Genomic DNA, 23,270 nt, shown 5'->3' on the forward strand with positions numbered 1-23,270 from the left:
TGCAAGTTTCTACACCATGGTTGGCACAATGCAAGTCTATACATCATGATTAACACAATGCAAGTTTCTACACCATGGTTGGCACAATGCAAGTTTCTTCTACACACCATGTTTGGCACAATACAAGTTTCTACACCATGGTTGGCACAATGCAAGTTTCTACACCATGGTTGGCACAATGCTTACCATTCACAATACAAGTTTCTACACCATTTGGCAATTCAATTTCTACAATGGTTTCACACCAGTTTCTAACAAGTTTCTACATCATGTTGCTTCTACACCATGGTTGGCACAATGCAAGTTTCTACACCATGGTTGGCACAATGCAAGTTTCTTCTACACCATGGTTGGCACAATGCAATTCTTCATCATGGTTGGCACAAGTGTTTCTTCTACACCATGGTTGGCGCAATGCAAGTTTCTTCTACACCATGGTTGGCACAATGCAAGTTCCTTCTACATCATGGTTGGCAATGCAAGTTTCTTCTACACCATGGTTGGCGCAATGCAAGTTTTCTACACCATGGTTGGCTTCTACAATGCAGTTTCTTCTACACCATGGTTGGCAATGCAAGTTACTACACCATGGTTGGCACAATGCCATGGTTGGCACACCATGGTTGGCACAATGCAAGTTTCTTCTACACCATGGTTGGCACAATGCAAGTTTTCCATGGTTGGCAATTCTACACCATGGTTGGCACAATGCAGTTTCTTCTACACCATGGTTGGCACAATGCAAGTTTCTTCTACACCATGGTTGGCACAATGCAAGTTTCTTCTACACCATGGTTGGCACAATGCAAGTCTATACATCATGATTAACACCATGTAAATTTCTACACCATGGTTGGCACAATGCAAGTTTCTTCTACACCATGGTTGGCACAATGCAAGTTTCTTCTACACCATGGTTGGCACAATGCAAGTTTCTTCTACACCATGGTTGGCGCAATGCAAGTTTCTACACCATGGTTGGCACAATGCAAGTTTCTTCTACACCATGGTTGGCACAATGCAAGTTTCTTCTACACCATGGTTGGCACAATGCAAGTTTCTTCTACACCATGGTTGGCACAATGCAAGTTTCTTCTACACCATGGTTGGCACAATGCAAGTTTCTACTCCATGTCTGGCACAATGTAAGTTTCTACACCATGGTTGGCTCAATGCAAGTTTCTACACCATGGTTGGCAACATGAAAGTCTCTACACCATGGGAAAACAGCATTTTACACTTTGTTTGTTTCAAATAGTTATAAGCCAATTTAAACTAATTTCACCAATGTAGTATAAGGAGCAACCCCTATAAAATTTATGTGTTGTGATAATTATAGTTTAGAAATCATTAATTGTTACGTACTAATGATTTCATGTTATGAATTATTGCCAAACGTACATGTTTCATAATGTCTCTCTAGGTCCTCATGTTTTGTATTCCACTGATATCCATCAACGATTTGAGGCGACTTTAGGATTTTGAGTTAGTTACAAATCACAAAGTAAACGTTTTTTTTAATTGAAGTTTAAGCTGACTAACTTGGATGATTATTTGTAGTCGCGTAATCATTTTTGATCAAGCTACAGATAAGAAATCATCTCTAAAAAATAAATCTTAATTTTAAACTGAAACGCTGAAGGGAAATATTTGGTTTATTTCTCAGAATCGTGATCTGCATTGATCTTATATATTTTGAAAATATACGAATTTTTTAGGTTAAATTTTTAAATTTTAGGCAAAGGACAATGAACACTTATTGCAATATAAACTAAATTATATCATAAAAAATTGCAGTACTTTCAAACAACTAACTTCTGAACTTCAAACATGGATGTTTAGAGGTTTTATGAAGTACATTAAATTTACTTGTTATGTCTTAGTTTATTTTATAAACTAAAACCGATTTTAAAGTAATTTGTTTTTTAATTTTCATTCGGACCTAGATTCTTTATATTGCATTTGTTGTTAACATTTCCCAGGAGACAATTTATAGAGTCAAAATATCACCAAATGAATTATTGTGTCTTGATTTTTTCCATGGAACTCATAGCTATGTTGAGTTTGCAAGATGTCTTTGTTTGTCGTAGTATGTTTCATCCTTTTTGTCCGTTACTTGAAGCAGATAATAAAAAGTAAAAATTCCATTCATTAATCAGCAAATAACCTAAGGATTTTTAAATTATTGCTTTTGCCAGTTGTCAGTGAGCCAATGACCAAGAATTTATGAATTGTATTTCAAACGGTCCAATTCTCTTCATGTATTCTTAGAAGAGAGGCATCTCCGATGAAGATGCTTAAAGTTTGATTTGAGTTTATGCTTCTTCTAACTTAACGAGATAGTAGATGAGTTGTCTGAGCTAAGAGTTTATTTAGTGAAAAGATTACTGGAATAACATGAATGAGTTTTAATTCGAAAGATTGTAGCGTTCCTTTTCAAGCAGGTATCCGTTTGGATATATTTAATATTTGACATTTTCGTAGTATTTAAAAGTTTTCCTTTTATAATATAAACATGATAATTGGTAATATGACTATGATTTGTATTATTTCATTAACAGAAATAAAAGTGCTCATTTCTAGCAAAAAGTAAGTAGCGTAAAATAGGAAAAATTGTTGCCATATATATTTAAATATCCAAAGTCCCAAGAAGTCACACGTTTGCAGTAACGACAGTCAAAATAAGATTTATAATGATAATATTTATATGTTTTCACTCATAAGACTTTCTCCATAGTGCTCTTTTATCGTTTATTGTATAAGTTATCATTCATCACTAGGGCAAGCATATGGTACAATGGCGCGCTGTCAATTTTTTTTGTTGGAGGAGGGCGGGGGGGTCGCAGAAACCAATATCGGTAACGAATTTTGAATAGAGGACAGAAAATTTTTCTATACTTGTAACATTTCATCAAGTTATAGGTGGTTGAGAAAATGTGAAAAGTATAAAAGTTATACATCGTGGATCATTTTTGTAAAATTCTCCTTTATTAGTTGAGAAATATTTTACTAAAATTGAATTGCAATGGACATATCAACGGAACAGATGGAAGCACATGCTGCAAGATTAATATTGAACGCTTGCTTTTCAACATAATTGGTGTATAATTTCGTAGGAGCACAATACTCATAAAGTATGCCTAAACATGTTTGCTCTAAAGAAATTTGTCGTGTATTTTAAATGTTTAATGATTATTGGTGTATCACCGAATCGTTAAATTGGCTTCATTATCGTTGGGAAATTGTCTGAAGACAAAAGGTAAGTAGATATTAAGATATGATAATTTATGATTAGATTTCCAGTTTAGATGAAACATTAATGCAGTAGCATTGAAATTCATGATGGTTAAATTGCTATAAGCTCTATATTCTGTTTTTGCATCTTAAGTTTTTGCTTGAAGCTACGAACTTAATTTGAAAACTATAAAAGTTACACATCGTGGATCATTTTTGTAAAATTCTCCTTTATTAGTTGAGAAATATTTTTCTAAAATTGAATTGCAATGAACATATCAACGGAACAGATGGAAGCACATGCTGCAAGATTAATATTGAACGCTTGCTTTTCAACATAATTGGTGTATAATTTCGTAGGAGCACAATACTCATAAAGTATGCCTAAACATAATTGCTCTATAAAGAAATTTGTCGTGTATGTTAAATGTTTAATGATTATTGGTGTATCACCTAATCGTTAAATTGGCTTCATTATCGTTGGGAAATTGTCTGAAGACAAAAGGTAAGTAGATATTAAGATATGATAATTTATGATTAGATTTCCAGTTTAGATGAAACATTAATGCTGTAGCATTGAAATTCATGATGGTTAAATTGCTATAAGCTCTATATTCTGTTTCTGCATCTTACGTTTTGCTTGAAGCTACGAAGGCAACATCGACATGGATTTTTGTAAACAATGAAAGAATGTAAGGGTGCAGTCGTTTAAAGAGAATCATTCACCTAGAAGACATTATTTTGGCTTGTTTCTTATAAGGACAGAACATTTTATGATCAAACTTAAGATTGAAGCATAGGCAAATGTAATTCTAATTTAGTTGTTATCAGCAGATCCGTGCTACTTTTTTGTTTTTGTAATTAGATATTTGTATTCGTAATTTTCGACGGAATAAACAGTTTTAAAAAGTTTATGAAAAAAAACTCCGTTTCTATCTAAAATTTAGAAAATATGTTTTGGTATTCCTATTCATACACAAGATTTAGAAATAGATAAATATTTAGTAAGCAAAGTATAAAAAAAGCTTTAAGCTGACTGGTTGATTTTCTTCATGTTGTCCCTCGTTAAAAGACACGGCGGACGACTTATAAAAAAAATAAATAACAACATCAATTTTTTGATATTTTTCCTACCATATAATAGATGATACTGTATGCATAAACAAACATGATCTACAGCAAAAAATTCATGACGAGATATGATTCATTACCAAAATGTTTACTACCCAAATTTCTTATTCATTTCCAAGAACAATTTCCTAATCCACTTTTTGTGTGCTGTAAAACCAATAAATTCTAAAAAAGGCTTAATTTCCACGCTTGTAAAGAGATACAAGGAGATGTGTATGGATTGACGTATATAATTTCTGCGTTTGCGGTTTGCATTTAAAGTTTTCGTCTATCAGCAAATAAAAAACAGATAAACCAAATATAAACCAAATGCTTCGATATTTTGATATTTACGATAATAATAGTTGTATGTTTTCAGTGTTCTATCATCGAACTTGTGCAGCTATGATTTTTCATACAATTGCAGTTTTAAGGATAAAAAATGATGCGTTTTGTTGTCATCTTGTGGTTGATGCTGGCCGTGACTCTTAAGTTGGCCGTTAAATGGGGATGGAACAAAAAGTTTGAATTTTGTGAACATAAATGGAATGTGTTTGTTCAAGAAAAAAATCAATCGGAAGAAAGGTGCGGAAATTTGTCTTTAACTAATGGTTGCATCGAGAAAAATTATCTTTGGAACGATTCAGGATGTTCAGTGAATTTTGTCCACTTGAAGGTAATCTATATATTTTACATTTGCCTTTACATACGTATTTTCATAAAAAAGTTTACTGTTGAAGAAGAGTTAATTTGCAAAAGCCTAAGGTAGAAAAAGGTATACTTGTATTTTTTTACATATCTATTGCGTATGCAAAACTGCAGACCTACGTACATTGGTAACATTGCTGTATCAGAAACATGGATTTCCTCACTAAAGAGTCAAGTTTAGCAAGATCAAATGATTAAGTCGTTGGCTTTTTAGTCTAAAAAATAGAAATTAAACTGTTTTTCAGTTTTATTCCGTGGCTACGTTCATCGTTAATGGATGTAGCTTGTCATGGTCTGTTTCTTATGCAGATCGAATGACTTTGTTATACATCACTCTCCTGCTACATATAGTAATACGACCATGCATGTCTATTTTTATTTATTAAATAAAATTTTTCAGGTAAATGTTGGTGTGCAAAAAATGTCGTGAGCAAAGGGATCAAACTTGAGAAACGAGTGGCAAATATATCTTGGAGTGAACCGGAAAACTTCACTTGTCCTCATAAATACATAAAAGAAGGAGAGGAAAAGCCGAACATTAGTTCTCCACAGTCGTTCTCAATAGGACAGCACGAAATTCCGTACAAGCACTTTCTGTATGGTGGAAAAACTTCAACATGCTATGTTCATATTAACGTTGGAGGTAAGTATAACCATGTTTGGAAATTGGTATGAACATATAGATCATATATATAGAATAAGTTGTTTGGGAAAGATACAACTCGCGGTTTTTCGTAATTATGCACTCATATTACTTTGGAATTTTGATGACATAAAGAAGAGGAGTCCCGATAAACACACCAGATATCGTTTTGACTTCAATATAAAGTCGAATTATGTCATGCATGTCAAAACGTTGATCTACCTGAAAAATGAATTCATCAATTTAAGTTGAACTAGGAATGCGAGTACAAAATTTCAATGTAAGAAGTCGAAGTTCATTCGTAAAAATCATAGTAAAAATGTAGCTTTAGTTCAATTATAGTTGAAATTATCGTTTTGTTACAAACAAATTTTTATCAGCTCAAAAGTTGTGATCATTTCGCAATTGTTATATTTTTTAAGCAAACATTACAACTAAAGCATTGGCGTGGTCTCCTTAAAGTTAACGCAGCAATTCTCGGTTATTTCTTACTAAAGTGAAGCTAGATGAACATGATTGCGCTCAGCTACTTTAGTCTCATATTCTGTTTTGTTGCTTTGTCCTCAGCTTCGTCTTGAAATCCGTGAGTAAATGAAATGCTATAGTCTTTCCACCACTGTATTACTGATTTGTTATGCAGTTAAGAGCATGTCTTACTAATAGAGATGTTTTAAATTTCAAATTTATATTGAATATTTTTGAAATTCCGGCAGTGCTGAATATGTAAATATTCACCCCCAATTAACGTTCTAGTTTCGGCTCTGGGCTAGGGTACTGCCTTGAGAAACACCTGTTTATAGTAATATGCCGTCTGCTTTGGAAGTACCTAGTGCATCACCACATGTATAATATGTGTATTGACCACATCCGGATCGTATGCAACTGCACAGTATCCACCTGTTTGTTTATGCAAAACACGCATGATCAATTTTGACATACGTTCAGCAACTATTATTATATTATGCTATCATTACTTAACAATTTCAGTTGCAACTTTGTGTTGTATGTTTGGTATTTTTGAGACAGGTTATGAACTCGATTTTGGCCTTTTTAAATTTCATTGGCCTTTGAAAAACAAATTGGCTATTTAAATTTGGTCTCTTGTCAAGTCGTGAGTGTTGCTTGATAAAAAAGCTTTTTTCGTTTTAATTCAACTGCTAATAGACTTCAAAAAACATATATTTACCATTTATACCGTAAAAATGGAGTTGTAAAAACAGAAGAATACGGAAGAACGACATATGTTTTCATCGCTTATAGTTTAATGAAAACATATAAAGAATACGGAGGCCATAAAAAACACATAATTATTATGTAACAGATATATACTAACTCTTTAAATTGATAAAATTTCTTGATTTTAAGACAAAAGAAAAAAAAACAAGAAAACACTTACACTCGAGATTGGAAAAAAATCCGAAACTCGAAAACCGATGGCAAAAGTTTATTTGGGTCCTTCGTGTTTACTAAGCAATACATGTGGGACCTAAATTTGCCACACCCACCCCTACCCCCCAACTCTGCGTCCTCCTAATTCTTCAGCAATACAACCTCTAGTATTATCTATAATCTGTATGGTTCATAAACGTCTGTGTCATAACCATTCAGTTGTGGTCAGTGATGATCATTTTGTAAAACTTTGCTAAACCCTCTTAGCTAAACCCACATTTTGCTAAACCTAAGTGGGTTTTTCTTATTAGTAATGAGTTGATTCATGTTACCAATTTTTTCAGTGCCACCATCCATCAGCAGAAGAAATAGTGAATATTTTACAGCAGGACTCAACACTGAAGGCGAGATTAAATGTATGATAAGATGGTCTGATCCAAGACCAAAGATAACTTGGGATCAACAGATTGTTAGCAACAATGAACCTGTCTCGAATAACTGGATCCCTTCACAGTATAAGTCTTCGTTTGAAAAAACAAACGACAATATGAAAGTGTTTTAAAGATACCCGCGACTGCTAAACAAGCTTCAATATTGTTCAGATGTTTTGCTCAAAACATTCATGGAAATGACAGTAGAATGTTTAGGTTTCTGCGATTCGGTAAGATTTTGTTTACATGAAAATATTGTTTATTATTATTACATTGATTGATGGTGAAACGTTTCGTTTCTTTGCTTTAGGAGATGATCCCTTTAATGTTTTTCCTTCTGGGGATGTAATTTTAAATGAAAACGAGGACTTTATGGTAATTTGCAGAGTAGATGTTTCGATTCTTGCTAATATTACGTTTTACAAAGAAAATCCTCGTCGTAAAGTGATAAATAATGAAAGAACAAACATCACCATAAGTAGAAATCCTCAATATCATAATGTTACAATGAAAATACGAAATATCAACAACAATGATTCTGGAACTTACAGATGTAGTGAAAAAAATGCTCTCAGTAATGAATATGTTGCTGTAACGTTGAATGTACGAGGTTAGTTGCTTTGAAATTTTTATCACCAAAAACATAAAAAAAAAGTTCGTAAAAAATATTGCGAATTCTCGCTGTTCAACACAAGGAACATACTTTTATCTTAGCCTGAACTATCTAAACGTGTGAAATTTTGATATTATTTTTCTTTGAATTTAAAAGGTTATTAACCACTTATGTATCTTTTTTGCATAGGTTTTCTTTGATTGCCATATAAATACAGTATGACAGTTGACCTTTTAAAATGTCTTCAAAACGAAACTAAAACTTAATAATTTTTGTAAAACATTGAGTTGAAATTTTAACGAACGATTATCCTAAACGATTATATATAAATTATACTTTGTGGTTAAAAACGTTCACAATAAGTACGATTAACTCTTATTTACTTAGGTTTGATAGAAAATGTCGATGTGTTTGGCTACCTACAGTAAATGTTTGTTTGCGAATCACATCCATACTGTTTGCAATTCAAACAAATTTTTCGTTTTACTATTCTACAGGAAAACGTCCTCCTGTAATTCATCAGATGAAAGATTCTACAGTGAATAAAGATAAAGATAAAGACGCAGAGTTGATTTGTTATGTGTCAGGTAATCCTCGACCCAAAGTAACATGGTCAAGAAATGGTGAAGAAATTGGTCGTGTTATAATCAGAAATTGTAAAACCCATTTTACTAACTATTACTTGAAGAATGATGGAACAACTCTTATTATTTGTGGCGTTGATATTTCACATTCGGGAAACTACACATGCTTTGCAAAAAACCAGTTAGGAAGCGTCACAGCAACTGTTTATCTTAATGTTACTGGTAGGTTGACAATGTTTACACTGTTAGATTTTCTAAACGATAAAGTTTCATTGTGTTGCAATGAAAGTATATACGTCCTTCAACAAGGTTCATATGAAAATGTTGTAAGAATAGTTGTGCAATTTTTATTTAGGTAAACCAAAGATCGACGAACCATCAACTTTAATAGATGAAAGTCTTTTTGCCAATGAAAAGAAAACGTTTAGTTGTGTAGCAAGCGGTAATCCTACACCTTGGGTACAATGGATTTCTATCGATAGTGATGTGAAGCTCACAGCTATAGCAGAAGAAATAGTTATGACAGTTGAAAAATGAATAAATCTTACATCGGAAATTATTATTGTAAGGCATGGAACTCTTTTGGTATTACAGAGAAGCGTTTGTTGTCACTAAGACTTGACCTCAAGGTTGGTTGGAGATTTTGTTTTATGATTTAGCAGGATTTGCAGATTTTCATTTAGGGATGTGTTTTATTGACTTTTGCACTTATGAGTATTTTTCTTCATGCGGCGAAGTTGTGTATTAGAATATGAATTTTACAATTAGCACCTTTGTCTCAAATTTAGTAGTTCCAGCTGCATTAAAATCATTGATTTACAATGCGTTTTTCAAATTCCTAGACAGAACATGGGCCATGCAAATACCTAAATATTTTTAACGTCTTTTGCTTTTTGCTGTTCAACTCAAGGAACATACTTTTATCTTAGCCTGAACTATCTAAACGTGTGAAATTTTGATATTATTTTCTTTGACTTTAAAGGTTATTAACCACTTATGTATCTTTTTGCATAGGTTTTCTTTGATTGCCATATAAATACAGTATGACAGTTGACCTTTTAAAATGTCTTCAAAACGAAACTAAAACTTAATAATTTTTGTAAAACATTGAGTTGAAATTTTAACGAACGATTATCCTAAACGATTATATATAAATTATACTTTGTGGTTAAAAACGTTCACAATAAGTACGATTAACTCTTATTTACTTAGGTTTGATAGAAAATGTCGATGTGTTTGGCTACCTACAGTAAATGTTTGTTTGCGAATCACATCCATACTGTTTGCAATTCAAACAAATTTTTCGTTTTACTATTCTACAGGAATATATCCTCCTGTAATTTATCAGATGAAAGATTCTACAGTGAATAAGGATAAAGATAAAGACGCAGAGTTGATTTGTAATGTGTCAGGTAATCCTCGACCCAAAGTAACATGGTCAAGAAATGGTGAAGAAATTGGTCGTGTTATAATCACAAATTGTAAAACCCAAGTTCCTAACTATTACTTGAAGAATGATGGAACAACTCTTATTATTTGTGGCGTTGATATTTCACATTCGGAAACTACACATGCTTTGCAAAACCAGTTAGGAAACGTCACAGCAACTGTTTATCTTAATGTTACTGGTAGGTTGACAATGTTTACACTGTTAGATTTTCTAAATGATAAAGTTTCATTGTGTTGCAATGAAAGTATATACGTCCTTCAACAAGGTTCATATGAAAATGTTGTAAGAATAGTTGTGCAATTTTATTTAGGTAAACCAAAGATCGACGAACCATCAACTTTAAGAGATGAAAGTCTTTTCCAATGAAAAGAAAACGTTTAGTTGTGTAGCAAGCGGTAATCCTATACCTTGGGTACAATGGATTTCTATCGATAGTGATGTGAAGCTCACAGCTATAGCAAAGAAGGAAATAGTTATGACAGTTGAAAAAATGAATAAATCTTACATCGGAAATTATTCTTGTAAGGCATGGAACTCGTTTGGTATTACAGAGAAGCGTTTGTTGTCACTAAGACTTCGACCTCAAGGTTGGTTGGAGATTTATTTTATGATTTAGCAGGATTTGCAGATTTTCATTTAGGTATGTTTTATATTGACTTTTGCACTTATGAGTATTTTTCTTCATGCGGCGAAGTTGTGTATTAGAATATGAATTTTACAATTAGCACCTTTGTCTCAAATTTAGTAGTTCCAGCTGCATTAAAATCATTGATTTACAATGCGTTTTCAAATTCCTAGACAGAACATGGGCCATGCACATACCTAAATATTTTTAACGTCTTTTGCTTTTTGTGTAGATCCTACACCGACGATCCAAAACGACGATGGTACAACACCAGGAACCATTGCAGGGATAGTTATTGGTGTTTCCATAGTCATCATATTAATTATCATCATTGTTCTCTATAGAAAACAAAACCAAAAATTATCATTCTACAAACATCAGTATTTTCTACGTACTGGAAATTATTCAGTGAGTTTTTAACATCTCAGTCTTAAGTCCTATACAAGCATCTATTTTTACATACACGAACTGTAACAAATGTCACAACTTTTTTTTCTTTTTTAGTTTAACGGTAAGCTCGTTTCATTGTGTTTTCTTCTAACTTTGTTTCAGATAGACCCCAGTATAACGCTTAATGAGCAAAGTATGAATTTACCGTACGACTCTGATTGGGAATTTCCTTTTGAAAGACTCGTTATGGGTGATCGTCTTGGTGCAGGAGCCTTTGGAGAAGTTTACAAAGCTGAAGCAATGGGAATTTTAGCTTTAAATCCACGCGATAAAAGCAGCATTGCTGGTAAGAGAAGATCGAAAATACGTCGTGATTTAAGGGCAAGTCCAAGACCTAAAAAGAAAGACCATTTACAGCCTAATTCAACCAATGCCATTGTTGCTGTAAAAACTGTTAAAGGTAAAACTTTCTTTTAAGGAAACTTACATATCATTTTACAAATCTTGAGTTTTTGTTGTTCTCTTTTGGAAAAAAACTTTGTTGTTCCTGTAGCTCATGCAACAGAAAGCGAAATACGTGATTTAGCAGAGAAACTGAAATTAATGATTCACATTGGTGAAAATAAAAATATCGTTAATTTACTCGGCGCTTGTACGAAGGGACGGCAACTTTATGTAATCTTAGAATTTTGTCCTCATGGAAACTTGCTGACATTTTTAAGATCCAAAAGATCTTTTTATGAAAGTACCTGGGAAAAGAAAATTTATGATCCAGAGAAAGAGTTTACTTTAATTGATATTGTTGGTGCTGCTTTTCAAATTGCCAAAGGAATGGAGTTTCTTGCTTCACGCAAGGTAAAAATTATCACGTAAACATTTTATAAAATACATTTATTTAACCGATCTTACATGAAGTTTATGAATTTAAAAACAATTTCTAATCCTATAATAACTATTCATAAGTAACTAACGCTCATTGCTTTCACAATAGTTTGTATTAAAAACTAGAACATTGATAGAAGATTTATAATCTTTAATTATTTTCAGTTAATACATCGTGATCTTGCTGCCCGTAATATTCTTGTTGCTGAAGAATACGTCATGAAAATATCAGATTTTGGTCTCGCACGAGATATATATAAAAGCTATGTTTATGTAAAGACATCCAGTGGTATGTTACCTGTAAAATGGATGGCTGTAGAATCTTTATTTGATCGCGTATATACTCATCAAAGTGATGTGTAAGTTATAAATATGTTATTTTGACATGCAGGTTTTCTCAACTTTATTCATAGAATGTTTTTTATTCCATTTATTCCTAACGTATGTTAAATTACACATTTTGTTTACTAACTTTAGTTGGTCCTTCGGTGTTCTACTGTGGGAGATGATGACTCTTGGAGGTACGCCTTATCCTGATCTACCAGCTGAACAATTGCTGGATTTTTTAAACCAAGAAAAACGTATGCCACAACCCAATAAATGTCCGTTGGAAATCTATACAATCATGAGAGATTGTTGGCAGGAACAACCACAAAATAGACCAACATTTTCCAATTTGGTAGAGCATTTTGGAAGAATATTGGAACGACATATGGAAAAAGGTATGGTTCTAACTTCAATTGAATTGAAATTTATTACACCATCATTCTCCTCTCTGCAAGATGTAGTGCTTTAAACATATATAGAGGACATTGTTGTACATGTTGTACATATACGTATTTATATTTGTTGTGTGTATGATTAAGACTCTATTGAGTTCTCAGTAAATTATTTGTGTCTAAATATACATGCTAAAACAGTTTAAGATGGAAATTGAAAAATCTAGTTCTTTTATGTCGACATAATCTGCGCTATTTAATATTACTTAAGTATACGTTACAATAATTGAAGATACTTCCCCTTACCCTGAATTCATTTGATTCTTGTGCTCAAGTGAACCTGCATATGTTTGCAATTCTTGATTGTATTCTCTAGTGATCATTGCTGTTTATACAATGTCTTTGGTCAGCTATTTACCATACTGCCTTTATTACACAGCTCCTGTTTTCAATGTTATTTCATCATTTTTAGACGAATCCATATTTACACATTGAAGCAAGTGCTGAGGAGATTGAGGCGGCAAGGAGAAAGATGAATTATTGAAAAAAAAATCTGATTATTACTTACAACCATTGCTCATTTCCAATAAATTACATGGGTTAGTACTCTCTTTATGTACAGTTCTCTTACTATTTACAGCGTAAGCATGTTTTTATTGAAGAATATTTACTCTATAGTTAACTTTCACAATATATTATGTTCATTTTTAGCTATGACTCCAATGCACCATTACCCACCCCTCAAACAGATGCATACACGACACCTACAGTTTCTTTACCTGAAGTTGCTGTTGAACCATCAACACAGAAATTAAAAGATGCTGGTTCTTACGAAAGGCTAGCAGACGATACCTCTCCACGAAAAGGAGCATCTTATAAGAATGAAGACGCAATAAGATTAGAAAATGACAGCGACAAATCACAACAACACTAAAGATGTTCAACAGCCTGAGAAGATAGAGTCCATTGTTTGAAGCATATTGTTTACATTATTTTGTGAATTGGAAACGAAGATACGTAGGAACTGCCAATTGAAGAATTTTAAGAATTGCAAAATATCACCTTCTTATATTTTGTTGAAAATCAACAATTTGGTAAACTTTCTGAAATCGTTAACACCACAGGTGAAGGAAAGCTAAGTTATTTGGACGGACTTACCTTTCTTAAAACCCATGTAAATCTCAAACTTACATGGTTGGCACAATACAAGTCTATACATCATGATTAACACAATGTAAGTTTCTACACCATGGTTGGCAAAATGCAAGTTTCTTCTAGACCATGGTTGGCACAATGCAAGTTTATACATCATGATTAACACAATTTAAGTTTCTACATCATGTTTGGCACAATGCAAGTCTATACATCATGATTAACACAATTTAAGTTTCTACATCATGTTTGGCACAATGCAAGTCTATACATCATGATTAACACAATGTAAATTTCTACACCATGGTTGGCACAATGCAAGTTTCGTCTACACCATGGTTGGCACAATCTGAAGTTTCTACACCATGGTTGGCTAATGCAAGTTTCTACACCATGGTTGGCACAATGTAGTTTCACACCATGGCACAATGCAAGTTTCTACACCATGGTTTGCAATCTGTTTCTACACCATGGTTGGCACAATAAATTTCTACACCATGGTTGGCACAATCTGAATTTCTACACCATGGTTGGCACAATGCAGTCTATACATCATGATTAACACAATGTAAGTTTCTACACCATGGTTGGCAGTTTCTTCTACACCATGGTTGGCACAATGCAAGTTTCTACACCATGGTTGGCACAATGCTGGTTTCTACACCATGGTTGGCACAATGCAAGTTTCTTCTACACCATGGTTGGCACAATGCAAGTTTATACACATCATGATTAACACAATGTAAGTTTCTACACCATGTTTGGCACAATGCAAGTTTTACACATCATGATTAACACAATGCAAGTTTCTACACCATGTTTGGCACAATGCAAGTCTATACATCATGATTAACACAATGTAAGTTTCTACACATCATGATTAACACAATGTAAGTTTCTACACCATGGTTGGCACAATGTAAGTTTCTACACATCATGATTAACACAATGTAAGTTTCTACATCATGTTTGGCACAATGCAAGTCTATACATCATCATTAGCACAATGTAAGTTTCTACACCATGGTTGGCAGAATGCAAGTTTCTTCTAGACCATGGTTGGCACAATGCAAGTTTCTACACCATGGTTGGCACAATGCAAGTCTATACATCATGATTAACACAATGTAAGTTTCTACACCATGGTTGGCAAAATGCAAGTTTCGTCTACACCATGGTTGGCACAATGCAAGTTTCTACACCATGGTTGGCTGCAATACAAGTTTCTACACCATGGTTGGCACAATCAAGTTTCTACACCATGGTTGGCACAATGCAAGTTTCTACACCATGGTTTGCACAATGCAAGTTTCTACACCATGGTTGGCACAATGCAAATTTCTACACCATGGTTGGCACAATCAAGTTTCTACACCATGGTTGGCACAATGCAAGTCTATACATCATGATTAACACAATGTAAGTTTCTACACCATGGTTGGCACAATGCAAGTTTCTTCTACACCATGGTTGGCACAATGCAAGTTTCTACACCATGGTTGGCACAATGCAAGTTTCTACACCATGGTTGGCACAATGCAAGTTTCTTCTACACCATGGTTGGCACAATGCAAGTTTTTACACATCATGATTAACACAATGTAAGTTTCTACACCATGTTTGGCACAATGCAAGTTTTTACACATCATGATTAACACAATGTAAGTTTCTACACCATGTTTGGCACAATGCAAGTCTATACATCATGATTAACACAATGTAAGTTTCTACACCATGGTTGGCACAATGCAAGTTTCTACACCATGGTTGGCACAATGCAAGTTTCTACACATCATGATTAACACAATGTAAGTTTCTACACATCATGATTAACACAATGTAAGTTTCTACATCATGGTTGGCACAATGCAAGTCTATACATCATCATTAGCACAATGTAAGTTTCTACACCATGGTTGGCAGAATGCAAGTTTCTTCTAGACCATGGTTGGCACAATGCAAGTTTCTACACCATGGTTGGCACAATGCAAGTCTATACATCATGATTAACACAATGTAAGTTTCTACACCATGGTTGGCACAATGCAAGTTTCTTCTAGACCATGGTTGGCACAATGCAAGTCTATACATCATGATTAACACAATTTAAGTTTCTACATCATGTTTGGCACAATGCAAGTTTCTACACCATGGTTGGCACAATGCAAGTTTCTACACCATGGTTGGCACAATGCAAGTTTCTACACCATGGTTAGCAACATGGAAGTCTCTACACCATGGCTAGCAACATGAAAGTTTCTACACCATGGTTGGCAACATGAAAGTCTCTACACCATGGTTAGCAACATGAAAGTCTCTACACCATGGGAAAACAGCATTTTACACATTGTTTGTTTCAAATAGTTATAAGCCAATTTAAACTGATTTCACCAATGTAGTATAAGAAGCAACCCCTATAAAATTTATGTGTTGTGATAATTATAGTTTAGAAATCATTAATTATTACGTACTAATGATTTCATGTTATAAATTATCCCCAAACGTACATGTTTCATAATGTCCCTCTAGGTCCTCATGTTTTGTATGCCACTGATATCCATCAACGATTTAAGGCGACTTTAGGATTTTGAGTTAGTTACAAATAACAAAGTAAAAGTTTTTTTCAATTGAAATTTAAGCTGACTAACTTGGATGATTTTTTGTAGTCGCGTAGTCATGTTTGATCAAGCTACAGATAAGAAATCATCTCTAAAAAGTAAATCTTATTTTTAAACTGAAACGTTGAAGGAAAAATTATTTGGTTTATTTCTCAGAATCGTGATTTGCATTGATCTTATATATTTTGCAAAGATAGGAATTTTTTAGGTTAAATTTTTAAAGTTTAGGCAAAGGACAATCAACACTTATTGCATATAAACTAAATTATATCATAAAAAATTGCACTACTTTCAAACAACAAACTTCTGAACTTCAAACATGGATGTTTAGAAGTTTTATGAAGTACATTAAATTTACTTGTTATGTCTTAGTTTATTTTATAGACTAAAACCGATTTTAAAGTAATTTGTTTTTTAATTTTCATTCGGACCTAGATTCTTCATATTGCATTTGTTGTTAACATTTCCTAGGAGACAATTTATAGAGTCAAAATATCACCAAATGAATTATTGTGTCTTGATTTTTTGCATGGAACTCATAGCTATGTTGAGTTTGCAAGATGTCTTTGTTTGTCGTAGTATGTTTCATCCTATTTGTCCATTACCTGAAGCAGACAATGAAATTGAAAATTCCATTCTATAATCAGCAAATAACCTACGGATTTTTAAGTTATTGCTTTTGCTATTGTCAGTGAGCCATTGACCAAGAATTTATGAATTGTATTTCAAACGGTCCAATTCTCTTCTTGTATTCTTCGAAGAGAGGCATCTCCGATGAAGATGCTTAAAGTTTGATTATAGTTTATGCTTCTTCTAACTTAACGAGATAGTAGATGAGTTGTCTGAGCTAAGAGTTTATTTAGTGAAAAGATTACCGGAATAACATGAATGGGTTTTAATTCGAAAGATTGTAGCGTTCCTTTTTAAGCAGGTATCCGTTTGGATAGATTTAATATTTGACATTTTCGTAGTATTTAAAAGTTTTCCTTTTTTAATGTAAACATGATAATTGGTAATATGATTATAATTTGTATTATTTCATTAACAAAATAAAAGTGCTCATTTCTAACAAAAGTTAGCGTAAAATAGGAAAAATTGTTGCCATATATATTTAAATATCCAAAGTCCCAAGAAGTCACACGTTTGCAGTAACGACAGTCAAAATAAGATTTATGATGATAATATTTATATGTTTTCACTAAAAAGACTTTCTCCATTGTGCTCTTTTATCGTTTATCGTACAAGTTATCATTCATCACTAGGGTTGGGGGAAGGGGTCGCAGAAATCAATATAGGTAAAGAATTTTGAATAGAGGACAGAAAATTTTTCTATACTTGTAACATTTCATCAAGTTATAGGTGATTGAGAAAATGTGGAAACTATAAAAGTTATACATCGTGGATCATATTTGTAAAATTCTCCTTTATTAGTTGAGAAATATTTTACTAAAATTGAATTGCAATGGACATATCAACAGAACAGATGGAAGCACATGCTGCAAGATTAATATTGAACGCTTGCTTTTCAACATAATTGGTGTATAATTTCGTAGGAGCACAATACTCATAAAGTATGCCTAAACATGTTTGCTCTAAAGAAATTTGTCGTGTATTTTAAATGTTTAATGATTATTGGTGTATCATCGAATCGTTAAATTGGCTTCATTATCGTTGGGAAATTGTCTGAAGACAAAAGGTAAGTAGATATTAAGATATGATAATTTATGATTAGATTTCCAGTTTAGATGAAACATTAATGCTGTAGAATTGAAATTCATGATGGTTAAATTGCTATAAGCTCTATATTCTGTTTCTGCATCTTAAACTTTTGCTTGAAGCTACGAAGGCAACATCGACATGGATTCTTTGTAAACAATGAAAGAATGTAAGTGTGCAGTGGTTTAAAGAGAATCACTCACCTCGAAGACATTATTTAGGCTTGTTTCTTATAAGGACAGAACATTTTTATGATCAAACTTCAGATTGAAGCCTAGGCAAATGTAATTCTACTTCAGTTGTTATCAGCAGATCCGTGCTACTTTTTTGTTTTTGTATTTAGATATTTGTATTCGTAATTTTTCGACGGAATAAACAGTTTTAAAAGTTTATGAAAAAACCCGTTTCTATCTAAAATAGAAAATATGTTTTGGTATTCCTATTTATACACAACATTTATAAAAAATAATGAAAAAGATTTAGAAAGCAAAATATAAACAAAGCTTTAAGCTGACTGGTTGATTTTCTTCATGCTGTCCCTCGTTAAAAGACACGGCGGACGACTTATAAAAAAATCAATAACAACATCAATTTTTTGATATTTTTCCTACTATATAATTGATGATACTGTATGAATAAACGAGCATGATCTACAGCAAAAAACTTCGTGATGAAGATGTGACTCATCACCAAAAATGTTTACTACCCAAATTTCTTATTCATTTCCAAAAACAATTTCTTAATCCACTTTTTTGTGTACAGTAAAACCAATAAATTCTAAAAAAGAGGCTTAATTTCCACGCTCTTAAGAGAGATACAAGGAGATGTGTATGGATCGACGTATATAATTTCTGCGTTTGCGGTTTGCATTTAAAGTTTTCGTCTATCAGCAAATAAAAAACAGATAAACCAAATATAAACCAAATGCTTTGATATTTTGATATTTACGATAATAATAGTTGTATGTTTTCAGTGTTCTATCATCGAACTTGTGCAGCTATGATTTTCCATAAAAGGGCAGTTTAAAGGATAAAAATGATGCGTTTTGTTGTCATCTTGTGGTTGATGCTGGCCGTGACTCTTAAATTGGCCGTTAAATGGGGATGGAACAAAAAGTTTGAATTTTGTGAAGATAAATGGAATGTGTTTGTTCAAGAAAAAAATCAATCGGAAGAAAGGTGCGGAAATTTGTGTTTAACTAATGGTTGCATCGAAGAGAAAAATTACCTTTTGGAACGATTCAGGATGTTCAGTGAAATTTGTCCACTTGAAGGTAATCTATATATTTTACATTTGCCTTTACATATGTATTTTCATATAAAAATTTACTGTTGGAGAAGAGTTAATTTGCAAAAACCTAAAGTAGAAAAAGGTATACTTGTATTTTTTTAAATATCTATTGCGTATGCAAAACTGCAGACCTACGTACATTGGTAACATTGCTGTATCAGAAGCATGGATTTCCTCACTAAAGAGTCAAGTTTAGCAAGATCAAATGATTAAGTCGTTGGCTTTTTAGTCTAAAAAATAGAAATTAAACTGTTTTTCAATTTTATTCCGTGGCTACGTTCATCGTTAATGGATGTAGCTTGTTATGGTCTGTTTCTTATGCAGATCAAACGAGTTTGTTATACATCACTCTCCTGCTACATATAGTAATACGACCATGCATGTCTATTTTTATTTATTAAATAAAATTTTTCAGGTAAATGTTGGTGTGCAAAAAATGTCGTGAACAAAATGCTCGAACGTGGGAAAATAGTAGCAAATATATCTTGGAGTGAACCGGAAAACTTCACTTGTCCTCATAAATACATAAAAGAAGGAAAGGAAAAGTCGAACATTAATTCTCCACAGTCGTTCTTAGTAGGACAGCACAAAATTCCGCACAAGCACTTTCTGTATGGTGGAAAAACTTCAACATGCTATGTTCATATTAACGTTATAGGTAAGTATAACCATGTTTAGAAATTGGTATGAACATATAGATCATATATATAGAATAAGTTGTTTGAGAAAGATACAACTCGCGGTTTTTCGTAATTATGCACTCATATTACTTTGGAATTTTGATGACATAAAGAAGAGGAGTCCCGATAAGCACACCAGACATCGTTTTGACTTCAATATAAAGTTGAATTATGTCATGCATGTCAAAACGTTGATCTACCTTAAAAATAAACTCATCAGTTTAAGTTGAACTAGGAATGCGAGTACAAAATTTCAATGTAAGAAGTCGAAGTTCATTCGTGAAAATCATAGTAAAAATGTAGCTTTAGTTCAATTATAGTTGAAATTATCGTTTTGTTACAAACAAATTTTTATCAGCTCAAAAATTGTGATCATTTCGCAATTGTTATATTTTTCAAGCAAACATTACAATTAAAGCATTGGCGTGGTCTCCTTAAAGTTAACGCAGCAATTCTCGGTTATTTCTTACTAAAGTGAAGCTAGATGAACATGATTGCGCTCAGCTACTTTAGTCTCATATTCTGTTTTGTTGCTTTGTCCTCAGCTTTGTCTTGAAATCCGGTTGTCGAAACGTCAGTCAACAACAACTAAACAGTCCTTCTCAGGACTATACCAACCTGGACAATCTACATTTACAAACATGTAACGATACTCCCGGGTTCAAACCATTTACTTTAATGACTGAAATGTTGCTCGCGAGATCGTCTTTGCCAAGCATTTAAAATTTATCCAAAAATTCACAGTTTGGACAGCAGCATTCATGTCAATATATGAATTTGTAAAAGATTTCCATAAATTCCATCTGATTGTAGTTTAGTTTCTATCATGCTTTAGAAAATTACTATGAAACGATCAAACATTCAATTCAGACAGTGAGATTGACTATGTTAGCTCAGTTGACTATCAGTCGAAATCGGTCAAACCAATCACAGTAAGACAAAAATTTTAACGAATCAATTACACGATAGCAATTGGACTCCCTTATAGGTCCGGCCACCCCGCTTATCGGTCGAGATTATTCCTGATCGTCCACTGATCTGGCTATTGACCAATGGAATGGCTTAAATAAGCGTTCTTGAACTCCGTTATCGGTCGAACCTGTCGAGCCATCCCGCTTATCCAGTGTTGCCAGATTGCGAACAAAGTTCATAGATTTATGAACTTTTGATTTTTATTTTGAATTTTTTTGAACAAAAAGAATTTTGTGAACATTTCATGAACTTTTACTAAAAATTAAAAACATTTTATGAACTTGTCAGTTATAAATGACAAGGTTGTTCAAAATGAATATACACTGGTTTAGAATTTCGAGACAAACCATAATTCATTCTTCAATGTTGATGTGGAGAGAATTTTTTCTTCTGTGAATGCAATCAAAACTGTAAGAAAAAATAGGTTGCACACAAAGTCAGTGTACGGTATTCTAAAAGTTAAGCAAGGAGTGAAAGAGTCAGGAGGCTGTGTCAAATATTCTCGTTTGACCAATGCTTTAAGTCGTATGACACCCAACATTCTTCATGCTCAAGCCTCTGACTCAAGCGACAAATCTAAATCGAACTAAATAATTGTTTTTCATTGTTATTTTTTTGTTATTTTGTACAAATGTGCAATGTGCATCAATTTAAATCTACATTTGATTTGGCTTATTTCATTCATTTGGTGCAAATTATTTTTGTCGATTTGTGAACATTGAAGGATAATATGTGAACTTTTGAACATGCCGACATGAACTTATTTAAAATTCATCTGGCAACACTGCCCTTATCAGTCAGCCAGTTAATATAATTCTAGATATGTTTTTATCTACTGATCTGTTTACTAAGGTGGTATTTGTATAAGTTTTCATACATAAAACAGAATTTTGACGATGAAATCCAAACGATTACAGAACGAAAATTTAGTGATAAAAAAAAAATTGTAATCATTAAATTTGATAAATAATTTTTGAGCTATAAACATATGTCGCGTGACTGATTTGACATACCCTAGATCGTCTTTTGCACATGAAAGAAACTGGAACTCAACAAATTTTTAAGTGTGATGTAACCTTGACTGGCAACAGCACTGTGAAATTTTTTCGTAACAATAAGGCGATAATTGCAATCAACAGAATCAAAGTCAACGGAAATTTTCTCATCATTTCTAATTTAAAAGTGTTCGATAATGGGCAATATTTATGTATTTTTGATCAAAATGGTAAAAAGACAACTATTCATTTGGGATTTCTTTCCGTCCGACCAGGTATGTGTATTGTTTGAAATGGCTATACCTTTTCCGTCACATAAACCAGTGTAGATATAAATTTAATTTCTCCAAAATTGTAAACATATGCACCTTCTCCAAGGCAAACTGTTCAGTTTTGTCTTAATTCCTCAAATAAAGTAAAGTAAATTTAACATCAAGTCTTTGAAAATTTTGTTGGATGTTTTGTTAAACGTTACGTTCTTATCTTGGGACTTCACCAAAGATGTTTTTAAAGTTTTTTTACGAACTTCTCGTAGCTATATTTTATGTGCGTTAAACATGTTACTCATGACAGTCTATCCTCATGTATATGTTGCATACTTATGTTTTACCATGTAAGCATTTTGCTTTTTTATTCTTGATTCATGATTTTGATTCATAACTTTCGAGAGTTGTTTCAGTTTCATTATTGCCAACTTTTAAAAAGGATATTTTTTAATATATTCGAAATATGCCGAAAAGTTCACACGTTGATAACTTGGAAATCATCATTGGATCTTCATTTGTAAATAAGCAGTTATATTGTAATGCAATGTCTCAAAGGGATTGCAAATCGGTAAATACTTCGTGCGTTTTGTTTGTTTGGCAAAGTGTTGTCTCGCTCCCTCCACTTGAAAATTGTCACTAGCCACTCAACTGCTACTGCCATGTATGATGACAAGGAGTGGGCACTTTTCTACGTGTTGGATACTTTATGTATGTGTGATTATTTAATTTGGAAATGCATTTATAAAGTTGGCAAGTTCTAAACTGCCTAAAGTGACGTGATTGTCTTATTATTAGATTATAAA

At 32.9% G+C, this 23,270-nt stretch overlaps 1 protein-coding gene and 2 long non-coding RNA genes across 3 annotated transcripts; all 3 read left to right on the top strand.

Annotated features, from left to right (window-relative positions):
- Window positions 1–4,976: 4,976 nt before the first annotated feature.
- Window positions 4,977–7,900, top strand: LOC124445348. Its single transcript, XR_006948125.1, has 4 exons — window positions 4,977–5,020; window positions 5,453–5,695; window positions 7,429–7,745; window positions 7,826–7,900. It is a non-coding gene; the product is annotated as an uncharacterized LOC124445348 (long non-coding RNA).
- Window positions 7,901–10,292: 2,392 nt separating this feature from the next.
- Window positions 10,293–12,924, top strand: LOC124445222 (fibroblast growth factor receptor 1-like). Its single transcript, XM_046995928.1, has 8 exons — window positions 10,293–10,340; window positions 10,473–10,749; window positions 11,020–11,195; window positions 11,340–11,637; window positions 11,731–12,032; window positions 12,225–12,418; window positions 12,537–12,781; window positions 12,866–12,924. Exons 2-8 carry the CDS (start codon window positions 10,509–10,511, stop codon window positions 12,922–12,924), a joined length of 1,515 nt encoding a protein of 504 aa, XP_046851884.1. The 5' UTR covers window positions 10,293–10,340; window positions 10,473–10,508.
- A 382-nt stretch (window positions 12,925–13,306) lies between these two features.
- Window positions 13,307–14,273, top strand: LOC124445345. The gene is made up of 2 exons (XR_006948121.1): window positions 13,307–13,377; window positions 13,490–14,273. It is a non-coding gene; the product is annotated as an uncharacterized LOC124445345 (long non-coding RNA).
- Window positions 14,274–23,270: the final 8,997 nt, after the last annotated feature.

Source organism: Xenia sp. Carnegie-2017, unplaced genomic scaffold (genome assembly GCF_021976095.1).
Source record: "Xenia sp. Carnegie-2017 unplaced genomic scaffold, XeniaSp_v1 HiC_scaffold_22, whole genome shotgun sequence".
NCBI classification, from domain to species: domain Eukaryota; kingdom Metazoa; phylum Cnidaria; class Anthozoa; order Malacalcyonacea; family Xeniidae; genus Xenia; species Xenia sp. Carnegie-2017.